The sequence below is a fragment of the Polyodon spathula genome, chromosome 15 (genome assembly GCF_017654505.1).
Source record: "Polyodon spathula isolate WHYD16114869_AA chromosome 15, ASM1765450v1, whole genome shotgun sequence".
Lineage (NCBI taxonomy): Eukaryota > Metazoa > Chordata > Actinopteri > Acipenseriformes > Polyodontidae > Polyodon > Polyodon spathula.
In genome coordinates, this window is record NC_054548.1 from 11061830 (window position 1) to 11089780 (window position 27951).

The 27951-nt window shown below is 36.5% G+C and overlaps 1 protein-coding gene across 8 annotated transcripts in view; it reads right to left on the reverse strand.

Annotated features, from left to right (window-relative positions):
* LOC121328017 (guanine nucleotide exchange factor DBS-like) overlaps window positions 1–26613 on the reverse strand; it is a 65887-nt gene extending 39274 nt beyond the window's left edge. For 7 of the 8 annotated variants that reach the window (XR_005951629.1, XM_041272443.1, XM_041272449.1 and 4 more), the window contains exon 1: window positions 4590–4689. Coding sequence is in view for 7 of the 8 variants with exons in the window: in XM_041272443.1 (XP_041128377.1) it covers window positions 4590–4674 (85 nt within the window). In the remaining variant the exon portion in view is untranslated. Of the gene's footprint in view, window positions 1–4589; window positions 4690–26431 lie in introns of those variants that run through there. The other variant, XM_041272445.1, reaches the window with a different exon arrangement.
* Window positions 26614–27951: the final 1338 nt, after the last annotated feature.

Sequence of the window (27951 nt, forward strand, 5' to 3'; positions counted from 1 at the left end):
AGCCATAAATTAAAAGCACCTCACCAGGTTGTCCCTAAGGCTTTGTCAGTTTAATTTCACTACATAAACAAACTGTGGTGAGATAGCTCTGCTGTCCCGTGCAGACTGAAGTTCCTCACTGAAACCAAATTCCTTTGCGTGTGTAGCAACACGCTCAAATCACGTACATTTTTATAGCAGATTACATGTTTAGATAAGTACACAAAGGATTAAAGTAAGGCTTTTAGGCTTGTTTGTTGGTTCCACTGCCCTTGACTTACGGTATGTTATTTCATTTTCAGGTTTGATTTGAGGATTTGCTTGTTTGAACTGTGCAAATGCAACTAGGGTTCACAGCATTACTGATATTAAATGTACTAATAGACTAAAACACTATTACTTTGTTTGATTAAATAAAATAAAAAATAAAACTAAATAAAATTGTGTAAGGTAGAACAAAAAAATCAATGAATGCTACAAGGTAGGACATCCTCCAGTTTGTAAATACAAAACTAGAGCTACAGTATCTGCAACATTCGAAAGAAGACCATAAAATTGCATCCACTGTAATATAAACAGTTGTAGAATTCAGAACACAACTAAAGTAGTTCCTTTATTTGGACTATTTTACATTGGAAAGTTACCAATTAAAATATTAAAAAAAAAAAAAAAAAAAAGTTCAGGTCAAGCCAGTATAGAAGATGGGTGTGACACGCAGGCAGCATGTGATCTACTGCAGGCATCCCAGGTCACACGGCAAGCTGCTGGCTTAGCTGGGATTCAGAGCAGGATTTCCGGCATCGCAGCCTACACTTCCAACCACAAGGTCATGCTCCAAGTAAGCAAGACTTAATCAGACAAGTGTCCGGCTCTATTACAAGTCGACACAATGTAACTCATCTGAATCTTACTGTAGATATTTACTACTACAGTATTCAACAGAACCATCTGTAACATTTTTTCTATAAAACCATTTAGAAAAAAATGGTTGGTGTTCTCTTCACAACCAACAGACAAAACAACAAAGTAAAAAAGAATTAATCTTCAGAGAAAGATTAAAAAAACAGAGCAACTTGGTAAAAAGGTATGAAAAATAAAAGTTATTCACATTCTAACCATTGCAGTCATGTTATTTTACTGCTGGGACGAACATAGGATTTGCATGCTCTGATATTCGCTCATAATTTAAATATTAGTTCGTTTATCAAGAAGTAATAAAAGCCATTATATTGCTCAGAACGCAGGCAGAGACAGCACAGCAGCAGGGGCAGGGTGCGTGGCCCCTTTGTGTGTGACTATTTTACAGCAAGACTTTGTCTAGGCCTTAGTTTACCCCAGTGAATTAACTACAAAACAAATGGATGCCAAATAGCTGTTCATTTTAAATTTTGTTTATTCCTGAAATAAATAGTACAAAAATTTGACAACACATTTTATTTATTTTTTACTTTTTTTCATTCCTTGTCATTGCCATATCTTCACAGTAAACAGTGGCCATTGACACGTCTTCATAAAGTAAGAACATGAGGTTTACTTCAGCCTTTTTGTAGCTGAACAAACAAACAAAAACAGAAATGTAACTTCAAACACTTCAAATAACAAAAACGTGGAAGTGGCGTTGTAAAACATCATTTTGGTCTTGTTTATTACATTCCACATAACAAAGTCGTAACAAAATATATAAGGATATACAATCTATATAAAAATCACTACCCAACATTTCCAGCACTTTGGGCACAGTTTAAGCAAGGCATTTCAGAATGACGTGCTTGCCTTTCTGTCCCATGAGATTCTGACTCTCTAAAAAGCAGCACAATGCTTTCACCCAGATGGCTTTCCATAGATATCACTATGCGTGCAAGTGCTTAATCTGACTTGCTTATTTTTTGCTGTCTAAAATTTTTAAACAGAGACTCAAGCTACTGTGTTGATACTGCGTTTTTTTTAAATTATTTTTATAGATCTTAAATCACATACCACGCGGAGCTCTTTTTCCTTTGCCATTTTTTCAGCCATCACAACTTCTGGTGAGGCGGAAAATAAGTACAAGGTATTTTTGTCATCAAAAATGTTATTAGCACTATGTTATTTAGAATCCCTTTATCAGAAATGCATTAGCCAATACTGTATTGTGACAGAAATATGAGTTCTGGTTGAAAAACTTCATCGCCACCTGTAAGGGCATGAAGTAACGAAAGGGAAAGTCTTTGGGTGGGCTGGCCGGACAGTTTATTTCCAGGGTCGGGAAGTCGGTCAGCCTTGGAGAAGGAAAGACTCCGTTGCAGGAAAGTATTGACCTGGAGGGAAAATGAGGTAGCAGCTGCAAGCAATAAAAGCAGCTGCAGTCGTTTACCAAGGGGTCATGCGTGATAACATAAAGGGGCCGGAGAATTGTTAATCTTTTCCTTCACTTGGGTTTTATGCATTAACCTGGAAGGGCTGAGAGAGCCGCAGTAGTAACTGCCTGAGAACTGTGTGTGAAAAGAATATTCATGAGTGTTTGTTTTTCCATGTTGTTAGTAATTGCCTTGTTTGTTGAACCACCAGACAGCTAGACACATTTCCAGAGCTGTCCCTTTTGGAACAGCACTTCATAACTGTCACAAAAATGCTTGTTATCACACACCACGAGCACTAATACACACACACCCTGGACTGGTGACCGTGTTTTATTATTGTGGGGCGGATAACGCTTATTGTTTGGGACTGTAAACCCGTTTGTTTGGCTCCGCGCATTACACATTGGTGTGTATTGTTGGAGAATTCTCTTTTGGTCACCAGTCTCCAATCCAGTTCATTCTTAGCACATGATTCAATGTTAAGTGAAGTGCTCAAGAAGAAAGACTCATCATGACATTTGTTATATTTAAAAATTGTGTTTTTTCTAAAAGAACAGTCAAAAGGGATCCCCTGAGCATCTAGGTAGATCTGCAAGTACATACGGCCTTAATCACAAGATAAGGGCTCCGTCACAAGTAATATAGAAAGAAGTCATCCAGACAGGGTCTAGTTAAGAATTGTCATGTTTACTGGATTAAAGGAGCTCAAGAATGAATGGAACGGTACCTCATAAAAAGTTTTAAAGTGAAATGGCTTTTACCCTCAGAAAGAGAACATTTTCACTCATACAGCATTGTATACACACTGCAGGGTTCACTACTCCCTTAAAAACAATTACATTTTCCTTTAGAGTCAAAACTTTGCTTTTTTTTTTTTTTTTTTTTTTTTAACTACAAAGGAAGGTGTACACAGATTGTTATTTAATGTAGTCGACAGCGATGGCACTATGGCTTGAGCTCGCACCACGAAAGGAACGCGGGGCATGAAATGTGCAACCTTTGAAACTAATTGAAATGAATATACTATTTGACAGCTTTGCTTGAATATCTGTATAAAGCTTCAATTAATATGCAGGACTGTTTCTTCATATGAAAAACCTATTATTGAGAACAGGTGCATTTTTCCTTCTTTCCAGCATATACTCTGTCCAGAACCAAGTTGGTTCAATGAACTTCAGAAATACTGCAAGGACTATGATCAGCAGCAGTCTTGTTGCACTGCCCATACAGTACACAACACTGGGGAGAAGCTTCCAAGTTTAGCTACTAAACACAGACAAGCCTGGAGGCAATAAGGTTTATTTATTAATTAAACAAAATGGCATCAGCAGCAGCCGCAGTGTATGGACCAGATGTCATGTTTCACCATCAACAGGATCAGTAACTAGCAAGAAACTGAATCCACTGTACAGTAGCAAAAAAAATAAAAAACAGGAGTGACTAATCCTAGAATAATAATAAAAAAAAAGCATGAACATAGTATTATTGTAGCCTACTACATTCTTGCTATAGATTGTAAGATTCTCACACAGCTAATGTGCTTTCAATTTTATCTGAACACAGATAAGGCAAGTCATAAACATCTTCAACCCAAACACGTACATGGGATTTATCCTAAGCTGTTTAGTTGTACCACCAATAGGCTGCATTAAATGTCTTTGATCCTCTGTTTTCACTGCATATTTTCTTTCCTGCAGTTCAGAAGAACTAAATTGCTTCACTAAATCACTTATGCCTCATACATTTTGAAACCTTTATATTAAATATCAGCCATGATTACACTTAGAACGGAAAAACAAACAAACTGATTATAGAATAATTTTATATTTTAGAATAAGCTTAAGCAAAATGCTAGGTTGAAAAAAAATAAGCTAACTGGAATTTCATTAACTCGCTACAAAATTCAAAAGGAACCTACAGTATGGGAGCAGAGTAAACATGAAAGTATGACAATGAATGCGCTCAGGAAACATGTAGCACTGGCTGAGGACAAACTGACTGAACTGATTAAAACTGAAGGGATATTGTCCCGTAAAACACTCCAACTTGATATCTTATCAATGACAGACATTATAACAAAAGATGCTTGAGGTTTTTAGTTTTATTCAGTTATGAATGTTTGAAGGACAAAGACAAGTTTAGCTAAAACCTAGATTTTGCGAGGCATTTATAGTACGAGCTCTGCTTCCGATGTTTCAGGAGCAGTTCTGAGGTGTTAAAAGAACCAGGTGTTAAATGAAATATGGGCAAACAAATATAACATGTTCCTACCTGCACAAGTCTGAAGTGCTACAAGAAAGAAGCAGATGTCTTGTGGTAAAAGCTCAGCATACTGTAGGAATAGAATATTTGTCATATTAGTGGCTAAAAGGGCTTTAAAAGGCAGACAACTATTCATTTAAAATCGTCTGTTTCGTCATGTTACAAACTGCATACTCTGATGCGGCTGGACATGTGACAAATGTGGTAAACAAACCATTCACTGAGGCCTCACAGTTTGTGAAATGCAAGATTTACTCAGATTCATTTTACAAAATTTCAGAACAAATGTTTCTTTAAGGAACGCCGCCTTCATCTTAAAAGGGTCCAACATCTTTCAGAAAGGTTTTGGTGCTTCCTTGGCAAAAATCATTACTGTATCTCTCAACTTAAAAGCGCCAAACCAACAACTTGTTGTTTTTTTTATAAGAGTATATATTTAATATATATAATATAATATATATATATATAATATACTATATATATAATATACATATATAGGGGGTGGAACCATAAAAACCCACCACTCCCCCACCTTGGTAAAGAGCAAACCAACTCGTAAAACCACCACTCCCCCACCTTGGTAAAGAGCAAACCAACCTATCTAAACCTTTACTTAAAATAAATAAATAAATAAAAAACTTCCATAAGCAAGCAGACTATTTTTGGCTGGTTCACTTAATTTTTTATTTCTGCTTCTCCTAAACCAAAAGTGTAGGCAAAAATTTGACAAGCCAATTTCAGAAAAAGCACCCTTACAAAATCCAATTTCCAAACATACAAACAAAAACCTTTGTAACTTAATGAAGTACAGAAATAAAAGCACCTTAATACATTTCTTGTACATAAAATGAAAAAACACAAGCAGCGTAGCCTTGTTCTTTACCTGTGTGCTCAGTCTACAAAAAACTCAACCAAAACATACAATCAACATCAGACCAGACTGTGTGTGCAGCTGCAGAATTAAAATCCTACCTTTGTACAGTACACGTTTAGCCTTTGTTATGTAAACATACACATTCAAGGTTTGTTTGAGTGCAAATTAGCCCATTTTCAATAATTGCTTTTTAAAGCTTGGAAAAACAAAACTACATTGAGAAAGTTAAACTGCTAAAAACAAATGAAAAACACACACACCTGTAATTTTCTTCAGCTGCAGCCACATCTCCATGATATCCTTGCAGAGCAAGGATAAAAGACTTAATGCCATCCTGGCTAAATATTTGGTTTATTTATTTATTTAAGTCTGGTACGGTTTTGATAGATAATGCCCCATTCTGTCACCGCAAAATATATTTAACTTCAGTGCACAAAGAGATCAAAATCCCAACTTCTGCTCCAGCAAAGCTCCCCTGGATTCAACACCATTCTTCAAGTTACATTTAAAACTGGTGGAGGGTTCCTGCCCCTGTCCCTCCCCCTTCCACCACAGAAACAGATTCAAGATTTGGTTATCATTGTCATCACCTCAAACGAGTCCTAAAGCAACAAGCCCACATGCCAAGCTGCCCTATAAATTAATTCAGTGTATGTAGGAATTTTGAGCACCCAGAAAGAACACGACATGTATTGTTGTCCATTTGTGTTGTCTGTTGGAAATCTCCTTGTAGGAGCCCTTTGTTTAATACTGCAGAAGGCAACCTATCAGGTGACACCACCTTCCCCCTCAGGGGATATTGTTCTGCTGGCAGCTGTCTATTCCAATGCTTGCTCTAATAGAACAGTTCACTAAGACTTTTAATCAGCTTTTTTTAAAAATCTGCATAAAATCTCCCCTGCACTGTAGCTTTGGCTACAAACAAGTTTAATTGAAACATTCCACTAAGCTTAACAAATATATATCTAAATCCTAGTAGAATGAAGAGAAATCGCATTTAAAAGTAAATCTGTTGTAAAATGTATGACCTGGTTTTATTAGCAAGGGAAATGGGTTGGGTTGACAACTATATCAGGGTTTTGTGGTTTGCTTGCCTGAGGATTCGTGAATGAAAATGTAAGATATTGGAAAATATTTCCATATCCAAATGTTAACCTTTTGCAAGAGTAAAAAAAACAAAAATGTTAAACATTAGGCACGTTTACACAACCATTTCTGGTCACGATCAGTGGTTTTACGTTTGTACTGGTTATCAACTTTCACGCAGCCCGAGGGCTTCGCATGCAGACGTAGAGTGTAAATCCGAGCTTCACGTTGTTATGTTCTACATCATCCCGCTGAAGGAATTGTGAAAAATAAAAAAATGCAATAAAATGTATTTGTAAACAAAACTGAACAAGCCATTTACTGCAAACTTTAACAATGTTTTATTTTTTTAGAAAAAACAAAAACAACCCCCCCACCGAATATGTATTCCCTTACCTGCTCTTTAGATTCACTGGAGGAAATGTTTCAGTCTGGCACCCGCCTTCAAAACAAAGGACGTCACTGCGCAGTAAACGTGCCTATTAAATGCTATCAAACATACAATGATATGGGCCTTGGGCCTAAACTGGTTGTAGTGGTCCATTATAATTAATGCCAACAAATACAATGTGTGACATTTGTTCCACAATGAAACACGGTAGCCATAACGATAAGAAAAATTATATAATATTTGGAAGCAATGAAAGAAAACCAAGCTCAATGTGAGATTTGATGAAGCCAGCACCTGTTTACTTAGAAACAGAAAAATACACACACACACTATATATATTTTATATATATATATTTTCATTCTAAGCAATGTGGATGTCCAGTTGGGCGCCAATCAAACAGATGTTTTAGAGGTTTAGATCCAGAGTCCATCTGTTCACCCAGTCCCTAAAGAGACATGGATCTCATTCCCCCTCCCTTCCACTTTGCTTCCAATATGTGATCCTACAAACTGTAGTCATGTCTGAATTTTCTAAGGGACCCCTGTGCAGTCATCACTTGGTTGCAAGCTGTCAACTTCTTGCACTTTCTTCCAACATCGTGGCCAAGGAGTACAGAAGGTCTCAGAGTATTAAAAGGCCATTGGTCTTTCAAAACCCCAATAGTGTTGTGAGGACATTAACCTTTAAATTTGTCCCATATATCCTCAATCTGGTTGAGATCAGATAAATGTGTAGGCCAGTGCTACAGCATAGCAGGGATAACCGATACACCTAATTTTAACAAAAACAAAATTGCTACAAGACCGTTTACTGACAAAGACATTCCAACGATGTTGAAATGCATAGCATGACAATTGCCATGTTATAATCCAATACTGTAAAAATGTTGGGACTTATCCAGAGCAGAGCAGATACATAATCCTATGCCTACTTATCAGATTTGGTCTGGTTAGAAAACAAGTCAATGAAAGCTATCAGACCAAGTCAGTACTACTTTACCATAGTGGATTGACTTTTTCCATTTGAATTATTAACTGGACAATTGAAGCTTTCAAAAGTTGTACTTTCCATTCACTAAAAAAACAAAAACAAAACCACTCTAAAACCAAGCAGAGCAGTCTTCAGGCATTCTTGTAGTGTCTTGTAAAAATGTGACACAGTAACTGGACTAAACATGCCATACACCTCGTGGGGCATCAATTGCATTCCAGGCAAACCTGTTTGACTTAAGAGGCATTCATTCTAATCCACTTAGTTGTCCCAGTACTAGGAGGTTAGTGTACATTTTGAACATGAAAAAGCTCTAAGCATAACTGCAATAGGGCACAATGATTCTACCGGTTAAGCAACTGAAAAATAATTAAATACATTTTTTTTAAATGTAAATGTATTTCCAAATGTAATTTTAGTAATACAAAACACACTACTTTCGAACTTTAATAGAACTTATAGAAACAGTTAAGTAGACAAATGTTTCGGCTATTGTCTTCTTTAGATTCTTTCTTTAAAACTTGGAGACTTGGCTCCCTTTCCAAGCCCTCACTACCACAATGAGATTTATAAACCAGCCCCTTAAATGAAGCTCTCAAAATAAAAACCGTGTTTAACCATGGTGAGGCACTCTAGGGACAACAAACCAACCAAAGATTTAAAAAAAAAAAAAAAACAACAACAACATCGTAATGCACAGTACACTACCTGACCAGAGGACTGCTAGCCTGGATTCACAGGGCTTTCATATTCTGCTTTCCTCCAATGGGTCTGTTCACAAAGTTCCTTATGAAGGTATGTAAATAAAGTCAGTCCCAACAACAATGGCTAGTTAATTTCAACTTCTCTGTGGTGTCCCTTGTCAAATTTCCCTCTGTCACGTTTGTCCAATTACTCAGTCTACAGCTATTTGAGGCGTGTGCTTAGAATGGATAGTTTAGGTGACTCACATTTTAATTTCAGAGGACATATTTTCATAGATTAAAAAACATGCAGAATTGAAAAGGTGTATTCATCATAGTTATATAAACTGAAAACTCAGAACAATATATTGGTTTATATACTACTTAAGAACCATGAGTATGTCTGATAAATACAGGCCGTCAAAAGCCAGATTGTCATTCCCCAATGTATATGGAACTGCACAAGGATTTCAAGGTAATCTTTCAAGAATGGTAGAACGAAGATGATCGAGTGACCACTTCCAAAAACATCCTGCCTCTTTCATGAAAAACTCCAGTTTAATATTTAAAATGTTATTATCCCTGCACTAACCCAGACAGATGAGACTCCATCAATGAGATTGCACTGGCTAGAACAGGATACATGGATATAAAATGTGGCCGCCTTCAGATAAAGCAGACAATGCATTAATAACCAAGGTGCATATGGTAAATTAGAAAAACATTTTTTTTTTTTTTTGATAATTGCAGATCATTAGACATTGATACTACCAGTGAACAAAACTGGAAATTCATCCAGTCAGTGAAACATAAACCCCCCCCCCCCCCCCCCCCCCCCCCCCCACCCCGTTCACCGAAACCAGTAAATACAAATCTGACACAGATCGTCGTCTCTAGAAAAGATGCGTTGTTCTGAACTCCGCGATTTCACCCTGCCTGGGGGGGGGGGGGTAAAGAATTATAAATAATTTTAAATTTAGTTGTACTGCGGTACTTTAATTCCAGCAAGAGCTGGGAAAATACAAAATGAATGGGCCCTTAATACTTGAGATAACAGTAAATGTTGATAAGCTCAAAGTCAAACAGTTTAAGAAAGTCTTTGGCAGTATCTCATTCAGCAGTATTAACACAGTTCAGTTTTGCCTGGATTTAATGTTTATACAACAGTGGCTGTATTTCTAAAACTACTGTATGGCACACCACTTCCAGCAAACGGACAGATCAATACAATGCAGTTTGACAAAAAGAACAAAGTATGCTTCTGTATTTGCAGTAAATGGGAAAGAAATAAGGTAACACCACACCCCAAATTGTTTATAAATCTTTAATGTTCCTGACAAGTGCAAAATCAGAGATGGATGTTAATTGCAATTCATATACCTTGCCACTTACTGATAAACCAAATGGTGTAAAGACAATTACATTAAGCCGATTATCCCCCAGGAATGACCCCGAACCCGACTGTTTCAAGCAGACATTAGCCTTGTAGTAGCAGATTTAACCATAAAATCCATGAGCACCTACTTTAAATGCACACCATATATCAATCTATTTTGTTCACCGAATAATGCAATACATGCAAAGTACATATTTATCAAACAGCATACTCTCTGCCTGTTGCATTAACAATTACAGATATAAGGTAAATCAATGAAATCTACTGGTAGCAGTACAACAAATGGTTGAATTAAAAGGATGATGAAATGTGAGTTTCCCCAACTGCATGTTTTTGCATCAAAAATGCCCACATGTTAACAAGCCCACTGAATTTGCATTTAGTCAATATCATATCCAACAAATGAGTGCTTCATTTTACATCAAGTGTAAATCCATTTGATCAATTTACACTCTGGCGATTTGATACATGCAGATGTGTTTGCAGTACAGCCTAGCGAACCCTTTCACCCTCTTCCATTTACCAGATCAGATCATGGAGATAGTAAATCAATAGCCTCTTCCTCGCTATTCCTACAGCGTACCTATGCAGCACTTCTGGAAGCAGTGGGTTTAACCAGTACAGGGAGACAGGCTCACTCAAGAAGTTTGCTTGTTACTGCGTTTCACATTTGCATACATTTGATTCCATTAGGATTAACAAAGACACAGCTGTTTAGAAAGGACTGAACCAACAGTTAATGGTTTTAGGGAGATGTTTTTCGTTGTGTTTTCTGTGCAGGTCCAACGCCATTTTCTTTGCTATATTTTGAAGCATGTAAAGGATACATAGATAACAAACATCCGACAGAATCATCTTTCAGAAAGGTACAATGGTAAAATGTATTCCCATGTTTAAAAAAAAAAATTAAAAGATTTTTGGAAACTGGACATCTGTATACATGAATTGCCGCCTTAAATATTTGTGCCTCTTAGGGAAAGTATGTTTTACTGTGAAGTACAAATCATTGCCATCCTACGCTGCAGTGTCTCAATCTCTGGCCGGTGTTTGTGCACACTGTAGAAACATGGCATCACATCCTGTTCAGCTTGTGCCCTATACAGATATAGATAGCAATTATTGTGTACAATAAGGTGTCATTTCTAATAAGGAACGTTTTACTTATGGTGCCTCATTATACAATAAGTCTTTTTCCATAGCTTGAGCCCGTCACACTCAGGGTTCTCACTCAAACAGCATTGTATGACTTAAGAGATACCGTACATACAATATATAAAACTTAAACATGCAAGAAAAGATACATTACTATACTACAAAGGCAAATATGCATGTAGATGTGATCTCAAAAAAAGGAATGCTTAGAAGAATGTCACTTAGCATTCAGGACCAGCCTGAAGTCAGTTAGATTAAACTTGGTCACAACCTTACAATTAGAGGATTTTCATACTTTTGTACATTTTTTTTTTTTTTCTCAGGTCGAAATATCAATAGGCAATCCTCAATCAATCCTGTTTAATAGAAAATACCAAATACCATGCAATCCAATCCAGATAGATTTGGACCTCACACACCATCCCAGATATGTGAACTACAGTCTGTACCAAAATTACAAACTTGGTTATTAAATGATAACTAGTGTTCAATTCTATAAAAAGTACACACACACAAACACACACACCTTTAAACAAATTCCACTCTGAAGTCAAGAACTCCAGTTACAGCAGACTCCAATAACAGCATCCAGGGAACTGGGTGTGACTGCATAACATTTTTCTACTACCTGTAGGCTTCAAAGATAAAAAAAACAACTGTATACAGTAAGGATTGGCAAGACTTGGTAGATGAAGACCAGGGCCACAAAGCTACTAAAGCCAGATAACTTCTACTGAGTGACAACAAGGTATTACATGAAAGATATATTCAGCTTAATATTTCAAAACCGTACAGTCTAAAACTACAAGGAATCAAATCAAGTAGACAAACATAAGCATTGTGTAATGGTAGTAATAACACCAATGGTTGTATTATGTGCAGCATTTCTCTACTTCCTGTGTACCTAAACTAAAGCAAAATAAGAGAGAACACATGCATGTGTCACCCTTCTCTGAAAAGGATTCTTTAAGTAATGATATATTGTGGTGACTCGGTAGCTGACAGAGTTGGTGACTTGTTTACTAGCTTGGCAGCTAGGTTTGTTGAAAATAATTTGACATTTGAAAAGACTGACCCATTGTTTGTTTATGGGTGGAGTTTTAAAACCAAAGTGTCACCATGGTTATTCGTCACAGACAGAACTTAATGTTTTCCTACCCGGACTCTGTTGTAAACTGGATAATAAAGCTAAAGACTTCACATTTATTTTTGTCAATTAAGTACACACACTTCAGCAAATATGAGTGATAGTGACAGAGCAAGAAAATAGGAAATTAGAATTTACCCAAGCCCTTACTGGAAGTGACCATGATGTACGCTCATGTAATAATTAGTAGTGACACATTAAAACAAGCCAAAACTACCAACGATGTGGAAAAAAATCCCAAGTAAAAAAAAAAGGTGCAAGTAAAACCTACATCCCTGTTAATGTCTTCCTCTACTTATCACCACATGGAAATAGCCCAGCCAAAATATAATGGGAGTCAATGAGGGCAAGCTCCTGAAATCACTTTGTGTATCGTCACACTCTGGTTAATATCACTCATGCTACTGATTTCCACCCAACCGAATACCACTTTTAGAAATAAAAGCATAATAAAAACGTTCACAGCTTGTACATTAATAATGCTGTACATTACTGAAATGTTCTGACTAATTACGGTAAGACAACATAACTTACAGACCACTGCAATGTGTACGTTTACAGCTTTCTTTTGTTTATTATAGAGCGATGTACATTATTAATAAATAACCACATATGTTTTACAAAGAGAAGACAACTAAAACGGACGAGGTAGATGCAGTTAAAAAAACAGCTGATGCGTTTCTCTTGTCAGACGATAAGGGAGGTGTTGACAGAATTGGTTCATCACAACAATCAGTAATTATAAACCAGTGAAAGAAAAAAATACTTTAAAGCTACAAAAAAAAAGCAAGCATTGTAGTACTGTCTAAAATGTGCATTTACAATGAAAATTCAAATCTAGTGTAAGTGTTTTATATTTAAAAAATGTAAATTCATTTACTATCTGATTTTTTTGCAAGTACAAAATGAATTAGAAAGGCTATTAAAAGAATATTTAGTGATTCAATTACAACTTGCTATGAAAATTCAGAGGAATCACCAATCGCATAATCCTCAATACACAGCAGCAGAGAAATAGAAATGCTAAATCACTAAGGTTTTAAAAACACACAAGGATTATCCTTTAAACTGAACATGCAATATCATAAGCCTCTTTCACACTGGCATGATCTACCCAGGTCAGAACCTATCCGGGCTGGACCCGGTGTCATGAGGTTCGGGTAGGCGATTTCACACTTCTTTAGATAAAGCGGGGTTGACCTGGGTGACAGACACAAGTTAAAAATGCGCGTATCAATGACCCGGAAGCAACTTGTTACAGACGCTTCCAACCAAGCTTCTCTGGATTGAACAGTCAGCCTAAATGCTGATTTGAGCAAATGTTTCTTCATCCCTGCTGCAAGCTGGCTCATGCAGCGATTCAAGCAACAAAAATATGGCTAAACAAAATGAACAGAAAAGTTCCTTGCATAAGTGAAACCTTGACGAAGGCATGGCTGTTTGTTAGTGCATCAGCTCAAGAACGACTGTCAAGCATTTTGTCTTGCTCAGCCTGGGTCAAAAGCGTGACCCGGTCTAGCCAAGGTATGTGATTTCACACTAAATGGGACTGTGACCCGGTTATTCAGGACCCAGGTAGGAGTGCCAGTGTGAAAGGGGCTGTAGAGAGAAAGAGAGACAGCACATGTGTCCTACAGCTTCCCATTGAATAAACTAGAAAGAAATTCAGAAAATTGCAATGAAGGTTTCTTGTTTAAATGATACATTTATTCCTTTTTATATAATATCACTTTCAAACTCTATGTATCAATACTAAAAGAAGAAAAACTAGTAAAACTGACTGAAAAGTACCAGTGCTTTCAAAATTAGGACTTCTCATTGAAACGTTTGTTAAAATAATGGTTTTTATAGTTAACAGGTCTTAGTTCTCAAAGCTATTTACTCCAGTTTGTCATTAGCGCAATTTTTTCAGAAAGGAGAAATCCAATAAAAAAAAATTACCAAACCAGATATAAAAAATAACTTAATTCATGGGCTTGAATGAAGTGTTAATTTGTTTCTTATTCGTGTTGAAGAAACAATTACGATTTGCAGTAAACAGCTTTGAGAATCAATAATATAAAATGTTATAGTTACGCATGAGCAGCAGAATATAAACGTACTGTATTTGAGCAGAAGAAACACTGCCGATTCCACTAATACAAATGTACTCACTGTGCACCAGAGAACAGGCTTGTGTGAAACAATAGTAGCTCTCCATTTCAGCCACAGAAATTTTAACATGTCCTCCCAACGGTTTCAATTGGATTTGGTACATAACTCTCTCCTTCTCTGCTCTCAGATACCGCTGGAGAACACCACAAAAGATTCTGTAGACATGATAAAAGCAGCTCTCCAAACTAAACTCTGTTCTCCATGTTCAGCTGCAGCTCCTGTACTTCCCACTTCTAAACAGATCATTCGATTTCAGCAAGCGAGCTCAGCTCTAATCCTCTCTGCAAACACTTACCCATGTGAACACAGCATGGAACCACAAAGCTCTGCATCTCAATGCAATGAAAGCATTCTGAGAAAGCAAAAGCTGAAGTGAAATGCAGCTTGTAAACTTTCAGTAATCATTTCAATTTTTTTTTTTTTTTTACTTGAATTTGATAATCAATTCTGTAACAAAAAAAAAAAAAAAAAAAAAAAAAAGTACATGTTTGAAAAGCAAATTGATATTAGAAAAAAAAAAGGAAAATCCATTCCATAAGAGGCCAATTCACCAGCTAAAAACACACAAGGTTAGATTCCTACACTACTTTACATGTGCGCCCAAAGTAAAATTAGGCAGGAATCCACATTCTGAAGGTTACCGATGCCTACAGTAAACTGCATGAGCTTCAGTATTCATTTATTTATTTATTTTTGGGAAAGCCCTCAAATATGCACAAGCACAAACCTGGAACTGTGTCGTCACAGAACAGTTAATGCGGGTCAATATTAAGTATTGCTCCATAAGAATGTCACTATAAAAAAAAGGCTGTGCCTGGGATAGAATTTTTCAGGTCGACTGGTTTTCCATTTACAAGATGAAACTTTAACCAGGCATTTCCTTTGGCTTTGTGAAACTTATTTGGCATAGCAATGTGTACTAAAGCATAGTAAAAGCACGGCAAAGCATAGGTAAGTACTGTAAAGAATAGCACTGTATGCTAAAGTATATTAATTACCCTGGTTTGCCATGTTTAACTATGGCAAAGGCATAGAATAAACATGGGAAAAACTAGATGAAACTGCAAGTACAGTTCTTATACAGTAACTTCTTAAACTTACCAGAAACTGCATGTCATTTCAAACCTCATTATTAACTATACAAAATGCCCAATATAAACAAGAATTAATGTATTAGAACAGCTTTGACAGTGGAAATACATCAAGCAGTATAAATTAGGTTTCCCATGCCAACTGTCAGGACTAATTATCCTCTCTACACTCCTGTGCGCCTCAAAACCTGCAGAAGAATAATTTCATTAGTAATTAAATTAATGATTTCACAGAAACAAATTATGACTCAACAAGAAAAAAAAAACACTAAGCTACAAGCTCCACAACAATATCATTTGGACAACAATGGATGAAGCGTTACCTTTTACCAGGATCTTGCTATTCCTGACGCTCCACGTATATAGGATCAATCTACTGACTTCAGCTCCTGTAGCTGTCTTTAAAAACATGTATAATAATGTATGTGCAATCTGTTCTTAAGCATTTGACACGCTTTGAAATGCCTCAACACCTTCAACAAACCGTTCTGTAGATATGTTATTCAATCAATCATTTGACAGACATTTTTATCCAAAGCAACTTAGAGACTAGGGGATGAACTATACATCATAACTGCTGCTGCAGAGTCTCTTACAATACAACCTCTGTTTTACATCTCATATTGCACTTAAATGTTTTAAACCCCAAAGTAACTCATATAAAATAATGCAAATCATATATTGGTATTCCCGAGACTATAACTGAGCTGGATACCAATTCAATATCCACCGTATGTAAATTTAAAAAATACACCCTGTGGGTTTGCATGAAAACTAAATATTCTGGATTGTATGAACTTGGCTCAAGTTGTTTAGCCAAGAGCTTTATTCATATATGATAGAACTAGTATTTACAAAACTGAGACAATAAATAAATAAATAAAAAAAAACACTATGAAAGTACATTTAGATATTTTATTCATCACGTAAATCAATGAAACTGCAAAACAAGAGTCTACTGGAAGCCATAATAGTACAGTATTTCATGTTAGATTTCGAAAATGTCACATTTTTCAATTTGTCCGTTTCTCGTTAAGTACCGGTATATGGAAAACTACAAAAAGTGTTATGCAACTGAATAAGTAACCTTTTTCCGAATGGCAGACACTGATAAAGACTTCTAGTCAAAAAGTCTTCCAGAATTTTACTACTGTAGTTCACTGTTAGTTGGAGGATTGACCTTGGTAGAGCAAAAGTCAAGAAACACAATCAGGATGGTTCGCAGCCTGCAAGTCTGAACCAAAGATATTAGCAAACAAAACAAGGCATCCACAGTGGATGCAAAACCACTTATCAGTGCAACAATCCCTAAACAGCCTGGTCTCGCATTCATTTATTACTGATAGAAGCAACACTAATCAGATCACAATTATTTAAAATGCAGGTTTCTTGCTGAAACAGCAAGCAGAGAACATACACATTTCCAAATAAATCAGAAAAGAAACACACGGTACAAGAGTGTCTAGCAGCATTTGAAACTGGTTTCATGAAATATAAAACAAGACAGCGACCACCAAAGCAAGCCAGACATCAAATCAAATACACAAAAAATAAAAAAACACAACAGCCAGCTCACCAGACCGTTCTCGCCGAGAGTTTGTTTTCCAGTTCCTCCTTGGCAGCGAGCCCAGTACAGTAGCAGAAAGACTCTGAATGATTTGGCAGAGTCTGGTAAAGATGCTGCGATTAGTTTCTTGCCCTTCCTTTAATAGTTCGTGCAGAGACATGTGTAAAATTAACGTGTACAAAAACAGAAGGACCTTGCGAAAAAAAACGCTGGGATAAATAAAAGATTGCGAGGCTTAAACTGTTTGTTCTATGGGGCAGCTCAAAGGGAGAAGCCAGGTAATCCCAGAACAGAGCTCCATTAATAGGTGAATCTGCAATTAAAGTCGGGAAGATCTCAGGCTGACAGCAGGTTAGCACAAATCTCCTTAAACAGGCTAATTATAGTTGCAGCCAAAATACCAATCTGATGTCTTCTGTGAGCCCAACACAAATGAAAATAACTTTTGTTGTTTCATTTCACTGCTCCTGTCAAACTAGACAAAGCCCCCACCTCCCCTGCTGATGCAACAACTGAATTCTCTTGTTGACTTCAGTTTTTTTTTTTGTAAACAGCTAGTCAAATGCTATAAACATATTGCACTATTCCTATTGTGTTCACTTCGACTGTCTGCTACCACAGAGCATTCTACAGCCAGCAACAGTCTAACCATGCAGATGAGCTATTCCAAATGCTGCAGAGTTGTGCAAAAGGACAAATCCAAGGTCTTCCTGAAGTGCCTCTAAGCAAGTAAAAAAGGAGATTTTTTTTTATTTATTTTTTTTACTTCACAAACCGTGACCCTGATGAAACGCTTCAGAAATAATAATTTTAAAAAATCCTTGTGATGAAAAGCTTCATAAAGAAATCTCTCTCCTTCAGGTTAGAGATGAGCTGTAACAGCTGCAGTGTTTTCACCTGGCTGTCAGGGGACAGAATTGTGTCACAGAAGTGCGTCTTCTCATGCGTTTCCCAGGAGGTCATAAGATGGTTCTAACAAACAAACAAACAAACAAAAAAAATCTTCTAAATCAGCACCAAGTTAACATAACGTTGACCGTCTTAAATGCGTTACTTCCTTTCCTTGCTACAAAACCACACACTGTCCTGAGAGCCCACTGTGCGCCGATGCCAGAGAATCAGGAGAAGAAATCAATGTAGACACTGTTTTGATAAAAACTGGAGCAATTCAAGACGCAACACTTTAATAACGTGAAATATCACCTGCACTTGAAATACACGGAAAGCCTGCAGATCTCCAACATAACACATAGATAATATCAAAGTAATCCAAACCTTAGGTTGCAGCAGTCTGCAAGAAGATAGAAAAAGAAAACCATAAGCAACTGCAAGCTCAGCAAACGATTAAAAGAGGAAGGAAGGAAGGGCTGCCTCTCTGGAGCTGACTGGGATACTCCAAAGCCTCTCTGGCCACCAAGTCCCTAGACAAAGGGAAGATGGTAATGGTGCTTGACTTGGCACTCACAAACTTTCCACAGAGACATGTTTAACTACATCCTCTATGAGGAGAGATTTCTCACCCACATCACGCCAAGAAAAAAACAAACAAACAGAAAAAAAGCACAAATAGAAACAAAATTATATATATAATTGTACCGAGTGAATTGTCTTTTTATCTGCGCTTTACCTGTATTAAAATCTGGTGTCTGATCCAATGAGAAAGCTCCAGAAATGCGAGTTTTCCAAAACAGATCAATTCTCATGAATTACAAAAATAAATAATCAAATGCTCAGCAATAACTATAAAAGCTGATAAGAGGCCTAGAATGCATGAACAGAAAATCATCACTACCACTGCAAGTACTCTTTCTAGCAGCTTATACATGCAAAAAGAAGTGACTTCAAGATGTTAATTGTCTGAATTGGATACACCTAGATAACGCCTCTTCATTTATTTAGTGATCTAGGACTAGTACAATGCACCTCCCTTGTGCTGTCGAATCACTGGATCTCCACTCAGTTACAGACCAGAGGAATTAACTGTTAAGGCAACAACCTAACCTACTGTTTGAGCATGGCAGTGCCAGTAATGTACTTTCAAGGTTTTGGTCGCCTCTAGACATGATGACATTAACTTACTGAACACACAAGCAAACCTTATAAAAAGTTTACCATACCATTTTTGCAGTTTTAAAATGTTTTTCTTATGGTCATACTAATAGTTTACCCAGGTTTGCCATGTTTATTAATATGCTTTACCATACCCTATTCTTTTCCATGCTTGCTATGCTTTTACTATGGTAAACTTTCATGATGGGAGATGCTGACTTGGTAACTCTGAACTCTCACATATTTAAATACTGATGCCATCTAATATTGCCGGTTGCACAAGGGAAGTGATTTCCTCTTCCAGCAATGTTCTGCAGATCAATCCCAGCAGGTTAATTAACTGTGTGCAGTTCTACTAATTGACTTGCACAATTCTCTCTCGGGCATCAAACAAGTTCACAAGGGTGTAGTAATGTGTGGCTGACAGAATTAGATGGCAAACGGAATGTAACTAAAGCAACACTAAGTTACCTCAGTCATTGCACCCAATATGCATTAAAAATGGTACGATCTAGCAAAGTTTAAATCTACTATTTAACTCCTTAAAGACAAAAGCACCTGCTCTTTAAAGTTGCTGTAGAAACAATATGATGTTTAGGGCTGGGAACAGACAGTTTCACTATACGTATAGTTTGTAGTAAACCAGCAGATGCCTATTTTTGTACTAGTTTGGTCAGTCTAAACTTGTCTCAGGGAGTGGATACAAATTACCAGGCAAATGTTTCCTATGCTCAAAAGTTGTTCTGCACGGTCACACACACTTAGAGCACAACACATTAACTAAATTCATACAGTGCATATTTAATTAAATTCGGTAGCAGTTAGAGGATTATTTTCACTAACAGCACATCAATCGTCTTCTGTTTCAATGTGCATGTGTATTTAATGTTAAGTTTATAACCCCTCCCTTTTAATATCTGTTGTCACTCATATTGACTTTATTTCCTCTACAAATGTGTCTGTTGGTCTCTCAGTAAATTCACTGCCATTGTGGCCATTCCTAAAGAAGAACTCCTGTTAATTCCTCTTAGCTTATATTTATTTTGAATGGTGTATCCATCTTGTTTAACATTTCACTGTGCGTGTGTGTGTGTATATATATATATATATATATATATATATATATATATATATATATATATATATATATATATATATATATATATATATATATATATACACACACACACACACATACATATATATATACACACACACACACCCAAAGAAAGCAATTTATAAAAGTGTGTTCAACTGGTATGTTTTTTTCCCCTCCTTTATTTGAGAAAGTAGACGCAATACAAATATATGATCTTTCCACGTTTAGCTCAGCCTGCACTGTGAATGTAAGATTTGCTGTATTAAAAGAAATTATTTAGGTTCCAAAATCAATTGCAAGATTCAGCCCTGTTTCATCATTCATTCTTTTCCAAGTCCATTTTCCAACCCCAGCACACCTTTTATCCTTTGGGATTTCCTGATGAGGTTTGGACTACAATTAGTATTTGCAGGTGTGCACAAGCAGGAATGCAGAGGGAATATGCCTAGTACAGTCTTGAAGTAACTTGGTGGTACCTTCCTAATGAACCTGTGACATTAACTGTGGCTCTATTAATGGTTGGAAACTAAAACCAATGGTTATATGCCCACAAACACTAAACAGCTGTCTATGAGCCTTTTCAATGTACTGTTAAGGGTTATCACTACATTGTGAAGAAACATGATCATACAATAATATTCAAAGCCAATTTTCTTAACATTAATTTTATATTAAAATATTTAACAGAAGGCACACTTAATGCTTTAGTTCACAATATAGAGTAAAAATGTAACGTATAATAAACCATGTTTAGGCTGGGTATTTAGAGGACAAAGAAATTCTAATTGCATTTCCATGGTGACCAGATGTGTCAGAGAAACAGTTTGTATTTCCATAGCAACCTTGTCTTTAAAGCCATCAAATGGAAAATTGTTTGCACCAACACCTGACATTAACATATTGTAAACTTTTTACACCTGCAAAATTTCTAAAAACTGCACAGGGTTTCTAACATGTTTAAAGGTACCTTATTTTTTATATATTAAAATAATAAAAAATAAATTTGATATTTTTTATAAAGAGATAACTAACCATTAAACTCCAAGGATAGATCTAAGACACCCATTGCATAGCAGTCTTATTTCCTTCCATGAACCCCAATATTAGTGAATGACAGAGGCATCTTCAATGGATCTGGTTTATTCAGAGGTGGCTTTTATAGGACAGCACAGGGCCCTAAAGAAATATGCACAATGGTTAGTTACACTTTAAGCAGGAGTTATTCTAGAGACTGAGAATTGAGATATGCTGCCTACTCAATTTTAGTAAAGCAAAAAACGCTTTACTTCAAATTTGAATACATTTTAGCAAGAAGAATACCAAAAGACTGTCCAGAAACATGTCAGAACGTTTGTGATTGGGTACTAGATCACTAAAATATCAGGTTGCACTTGACCAATTTATTTTAATTATTATTATTATTTTATTTTTATTTTTTTTTAAAAAACGGCAATTTCTAGTCTCGGTAGTGGCTTGTTACACTGCAATTGAATTAGGTAGCTGGACTGCATAAATCCGCAGTTTGTAAGAGTGGGTGTAAGATGCAGTGATCTTCCCCCAGAGCGGTAACAGTAACAGACAGTGACCACACCTTCCCCCATTACCGTTTGTCTTTCATGGTTCCTCTGAGAAACGAGTACTTTTCTGCTGCACGTGCACCACACAGGTTTCCTGCTTTGATCATTCTGTTGTCTGTGCGCTGGTATATGAAGTTGTAACTTGCGATTGTGCCAGAGCTCTAACTGCAGACTGGACTGCCTGTAGTCTTCTCTCCAGAATTCTTTACAATTAACTTTGCAGTCACATCTACACACTCTGAGGCTGGGTTTGATTTCTTCAGGGTCCCTACGGTAGCTGGAGGGACTAACTGCAGAGGCAAGAAGGTGCAATGCAAAATTATACACACAGACAAACTGTAAATCTGCATTAAAAAGTAAAAGAAACAAGCAACAGTTTAATCGATTTTAACTTTGCAAATCAAAAGTTAAATGTTAACTTGAAAAACGACTTGGCTTCATAGTTAAGCAAGCCCTCTCCAACTGTCAATGTATTTTTTACATTGCAAAAACTGGTTTGGTTTCCGCAACCGCTCTTATAACTTGGGTCATATTTATTGGTGCAATGCAGTCACAAGAAACATTTCTTATTCATGGGTAGTTGCATAACATCTACTGGTTTAAGACACTTTGTTTCTGATACATTCATACAAATACACTAAACTGTAAATGGCCAAAACCTGAATCTGAAGATTCTAATCATTTATGTAAAACAAATAATCAAGCTTTTGTAGAATTCTGGAATACATTATTCAACTGCTCCTCAGTTATGCAACACTATTTAAAAATATCTGAGGAATAAAATTAGTTTGGGATTTGAGTTGTCGGTTCCCTCTGCAAGTATTTTTGTGGCCTGTATAGAGCGGAACTTTCCTATAATCTCTAGTCTAGGTTTCTTACAGAATTCCCTTTAGAGGTAGAACCTCAAAAGATACCTCACACTTAACAGAGATCACCTCACCAAAGAGGACAGGGCGCCTTGCTACTGATCCAACGCTGTGAATTTAAACACAGCTCCCCTGACTTGTTTTATTATTTCTCTTGTTAAAGGTGTATACCTTTTGTTGATGCGGTACACATACATTACATCCCAGTTAGACATTTCAGTCTTATGAACATCCTCCATTCTTATGTGTTTTTATCTTTGGTGTTTTATTGTACTTGTTTACTTTGGGTCATTCATATCAGTACTGAAGGTTAAAATGAAATATATTGGAGGTTCTTATTTGCACTTCAATATTCCTTTATGAAGCATGTCACTTTGCTCATCCAAGATGGTTTTTAGTTATAAGTAGGAGTTTATGGCTTGAACTTCAGTTTGTTTATTTTTTGTTCGTTTTTCACCCGGAATTTTATATTAAAAAATAAACAAATAAAAAAAAAAAAAAAAACACTAACAACTTGAATCTAAATCCCTACTGAATGCGATACAGCAGTAATAATATTATATATATATATATATATATATATATATATATATATATATATATATATATATATATATATATATATATATATTATATATATATATATATGGGTATAACCTATTTTTAAAATCCCTCAGAAATATTCTACTGATTTACAACCAACCACTCTCCTGCACTCCCTTTACCATTACATATCTGAAATATCAGTGGTGAATTTAACCTTACAATACTGCGCTCAGTTCCCCCATAACAGTTTTACTTCCATTTTAAAACACTCTGTCATTGTTTATATGAGGGTTGAAAAAAGCAATGATTTACAAACTCTCAGAAGACTGGAACAGTTTATGCTGAAAGGCCCGACTACAGATATCAGTGCTCAGTAACTTGAACCTCAGAGTACACTGGAGTACAATCTAATTGGGGTTTTGAGACGTCTCCAAGGCTTGCTAAACATTTTCAGAAAAGGTACACGTAAAAATGTAAGTGTGACATGTGTACAACATATGATATGCATCAACAGAAGGGAACAGCAAAAGAAAAGTGGTTAATGTACTTCTTTGCATAAAGATACTGTGCATTTTTTTTTTTTTTTTATAGATGCAGTTTTACATGGAAAAATACATTTAGGGAACTTTCTTCAGAATCACCAGAGACTGAAGCATGTTTCGTCAAGACATCAAGGTAATGTACAAAAGCCCTAGTCCGCACAGCCATTCAACCAACCATAAGCCAATATAAATGAATTTGTCTTTACCAAAAGTCAATTTCCTCCAATTAGCACACAGCTTCCACCATTAACAAGATCCATTGGGTTCTCTGTAAGGATGGAGACAACCAAAGAAATCAATCTATGTATTAAATCTAACCTGGCAGCTGAATATAATAAATAATTCTCATTCAATTACCTTGGACTAGCCTCTCTTCAAAATGAATGGAAACCCAGTCTTTTTTTCTGTCCTAGCTGAAGCCCGGTGAACAGATACAGCGAATTCAATCTACGATGACAGTTGCTGTACATTATAGCCTGAAATACAAACACTGCAGAAAGAGGTTGTCCGTTCTTTGTTAACAGCTTTGAATACAATGCCAATTCCAGAAAGCAGGTTATCAAAACCATATAATATTAAAGGCTATTTTTAGCATCTGGTCCCAGGGGGTTATCTTACTAGACTAATTAACAGTCAGTTCAATTTTAGGAGTATGATCAACACAATTCCTAACATGATATAGTGCGATATTGATAAGGGAACGGTTCACTCTCGCTGCCCTTCCAATATTTGGTCAATAAATGGTGTCTGCTATGATCAGCTCTGGACTCAGGGTCAAGGGGAGACAACATCATCACAGGCAATGTTGCTATGGTAACAAGTAGTAATATATATCCCTGCCCATACATATTTAGAGCTTTCAGTAACATGAAAATGTAAATACCCATGATCTACATCCACCGAATCCACATGTAAAAATGTTACCTTACATACACACTTTACAGTGGACCTATATACTCACAGCTTTTAACACCATCAATAACTGGGATGAAACTCAGCAAGGGCATTCTTCAAATTACATACAACACTTTTCTAGAGCTATAAAAAATAACCGACACAGACGGACAAACACGGTATATCTTTAAATGTGCTGTATTTCTTAAATTTGACTTAGCTACATTCAGTTGCCCATCTTGACAATAATTTCAAACAGGGAGATGCAGCTTTTTAAATATTACAGAAGACATGTCTGGGATTCACTTGTGAGGCGAGCACACTGCATACGTCTCCTTTATATAAAAGGAATAAAAATAAGACAGGAGTAAACACTTTGAAAACACCCTCCCAACCAGGCAATAAGGAAGGTTATAGAAAACTCCTGTCCACCAAGAAATTGGAACTCTGCAACAGTGAAACTGAAGCCACGGCTAACAGGACACCGCTCTGCATTTGGAAGCCACGTATCTGTGGCTATTGTTTCAAAGCAAAGACATTTCTTACTACTTGGGTGCGAGACAAGATAAGAAAATAAATCTGGTTGGTTTCACAGAGCCTGATTAGCATCTTGGACGACCTTCACTACAGCAACATTAGTCAAAGACTAGCGTTAATCGTCATGTGTGAACAAGGAGAACATGCTGTAAAGCAGCAGACATGACGAAGCAACACCCCGATTTTAAAACAAAGCTGTACTGTTCTTTACAAAGTGTCAAACTGCCACAAACATGCATCCCCATATACAACACATACTGTACAAAGATGTAACACTATGTAATGTACAGGAGTCGCTACTATCTATCTGTACTTTGTGTCCAATTCATGACCATTATCTGAGACAGAAACTCCCTAGGATTCTTGATTTAAAAGTACCTAAGAAGCCCGAGACATGTGTATTTTGTGAATATGCCCTCTCGAACCAGAAGGAACTAAATATTATGCACATTCCCCATTACTGTTTTTACAATCTATTTCACTTTAATAATAGTGATTTTTAATATTAATTTAACACCATGCTGCACTCCCCCAGTATCTTCATGACAAGTACATCTTGTGGAATGCAAACTATTATTCAAACAAATGTATGAATAGATTAAACTCAAGTTGTCTAAAGCCGTGCAATATACAAAAGGGTTTATTAGTTGAAGTATCGGATAATTTCACCTTAATCTGACTTTGAACCCCAGCAGGAGATGAGACTAAACTGTATCAGATGGTCATGCATCTACCGTAGCCGCACTATGACAGGTAATTCAGCAAATAACATTTACAATTGTTCATTTTTGTTATTCAATCATTAGACCTGGAACCTGAAACTGGTCTCTCAATCAAGATGTACAAGACAAATGAAATAAGTTACAATAAATCAGCATCATCTACAGCTGCATAGAGCACTATATAAAACTTCTCCTATAGTTTCTGAATAACCGAAGGGAGGAATATCAACTAACCTCTCTAACAAACCTATATACAGACTGAAGTAGAAATTATAACATGCACATGTTTAAGGTACAACATTCTGAAACAGGATTGATTTTAAAAGGGAAACTAACAGGTATTTGAAAAAAAAAAAACTGGCATATCTTTGAATGATATACATAGAATGGCAGCCTTAACAAAATACACAAATCTCATTACAAAGCCAAAAGCAGCAAACGCAAGATGCAAAGTATATACATTTTAAATGCTAGCAGCTCCTCCTACCAGTGCACTTGGCAACCGCATTCAATCTCTGCACCAATTCTTCAAGGGTCATTTCTTTATTCCTTGTCCAAAATATCATTCTTCGGAACAAAAAGGACCCCTCCGTCAATCCTGCGCCTCGCAGCTGAATGGATCATTTAAAAGCTCTGCATTTCAATTACTGCAGTCCTTGGAAATGGAAGAGGTGTCACTACACGCGCGCACAAGTGCGCACATGCACCAACCATCTAGTTCTCCACTGCAGTGTACGCTGTGAGCAAATACTGAGATGATGCTGCCTGATGCCAGAATCATGAATGTTAATAACATCAGGGTCACACATTCTTCTACTGTACTGTGCAGCTCAGGCAGTAAACACAGAAACAGGAACATTTTCAATCAATATGAGGATGCCAGGAGTTGCAGATATAATAGCACATTGTCTCCTGCAAGCACAGACTCATTTTAAGGGTGCCTATCATATAACAAAGTCACATGAAACTATAGCCTCGTGTGATAGTACTTTGGCGATTAGTTACAGGTGTTTCTAATGTATGGTAGAAGTGAATAAAGGCCATCGAAGTGGTAAAAAAAAAAAAAAAGAGTCACCTTGGAGTTCTTACCTTACACGTGAACTGGAATATACTGTATGTAGCCACCGACATTTTAAAACGAGAGCAATTTAGAGTTATACAAAACAAACACTTCAGACACCCTGTTAAATTTAAAGTTAAAAAATAAAAAAGACTGAGGCCAACATTTTTATTTAAAGGGAAATGTCAAATCTTTAATCGATTGGCTGGCTTTCATATTCAAATGGCTTCTAGAACAACGTTTTAGCCAAGAATAGTACTGTTCATCTCTTTACAGACTGGCATCATGGGATCTACCAAATACGTGGCAGTTATGCCATTCTTATATAAATTAAAAATTATATAAATAGTATCTGTGTAGAATGTGATGCCCCAGATGCCTACGAAAGAATCTTACAAATCAGCAAGACTTCAACCCATACCATTTCAAAACAATTCTGTGGGATGTCTGGCATCTACTGAGGAGTTCTACTTTCTTTCTCACGAATTGCTGTAGATAACGAGCCAATTCCACAGATATTCATCATCATTTATACAGACAAGGTGACCTATATATTTTGAATTTGCCAGAACAAAAATTAAAGCTTTTTTTTTGGTCTTAGTTTCTCCTTTGAAGAGTGAAATTATCATATCATTAGATTTTGTAAATCACGATAATCTCCCTCTCAGGCATGACTATTCTAATTTATTCATGTGATAACAGCTTTGTGTGAACAGACTGCAAAATGTGACAACTGGAAAAGTGTGTGGGCTGAGGTGTAGGTTCTTATAGAGATGAAAAAAAAAAAAAAATCTCCAAAATATATACTGGTGTACTGCAAGTAAACTGAAGTATTCTCCAGCCCATCAGACTTAATAGTATTCATCTGGCAAGGATGGCAAATACCCCCCACTGCAAACAAGCAATAGCTTATTGAAGCTTGCTACAAATTGAATTCCTATTAATTT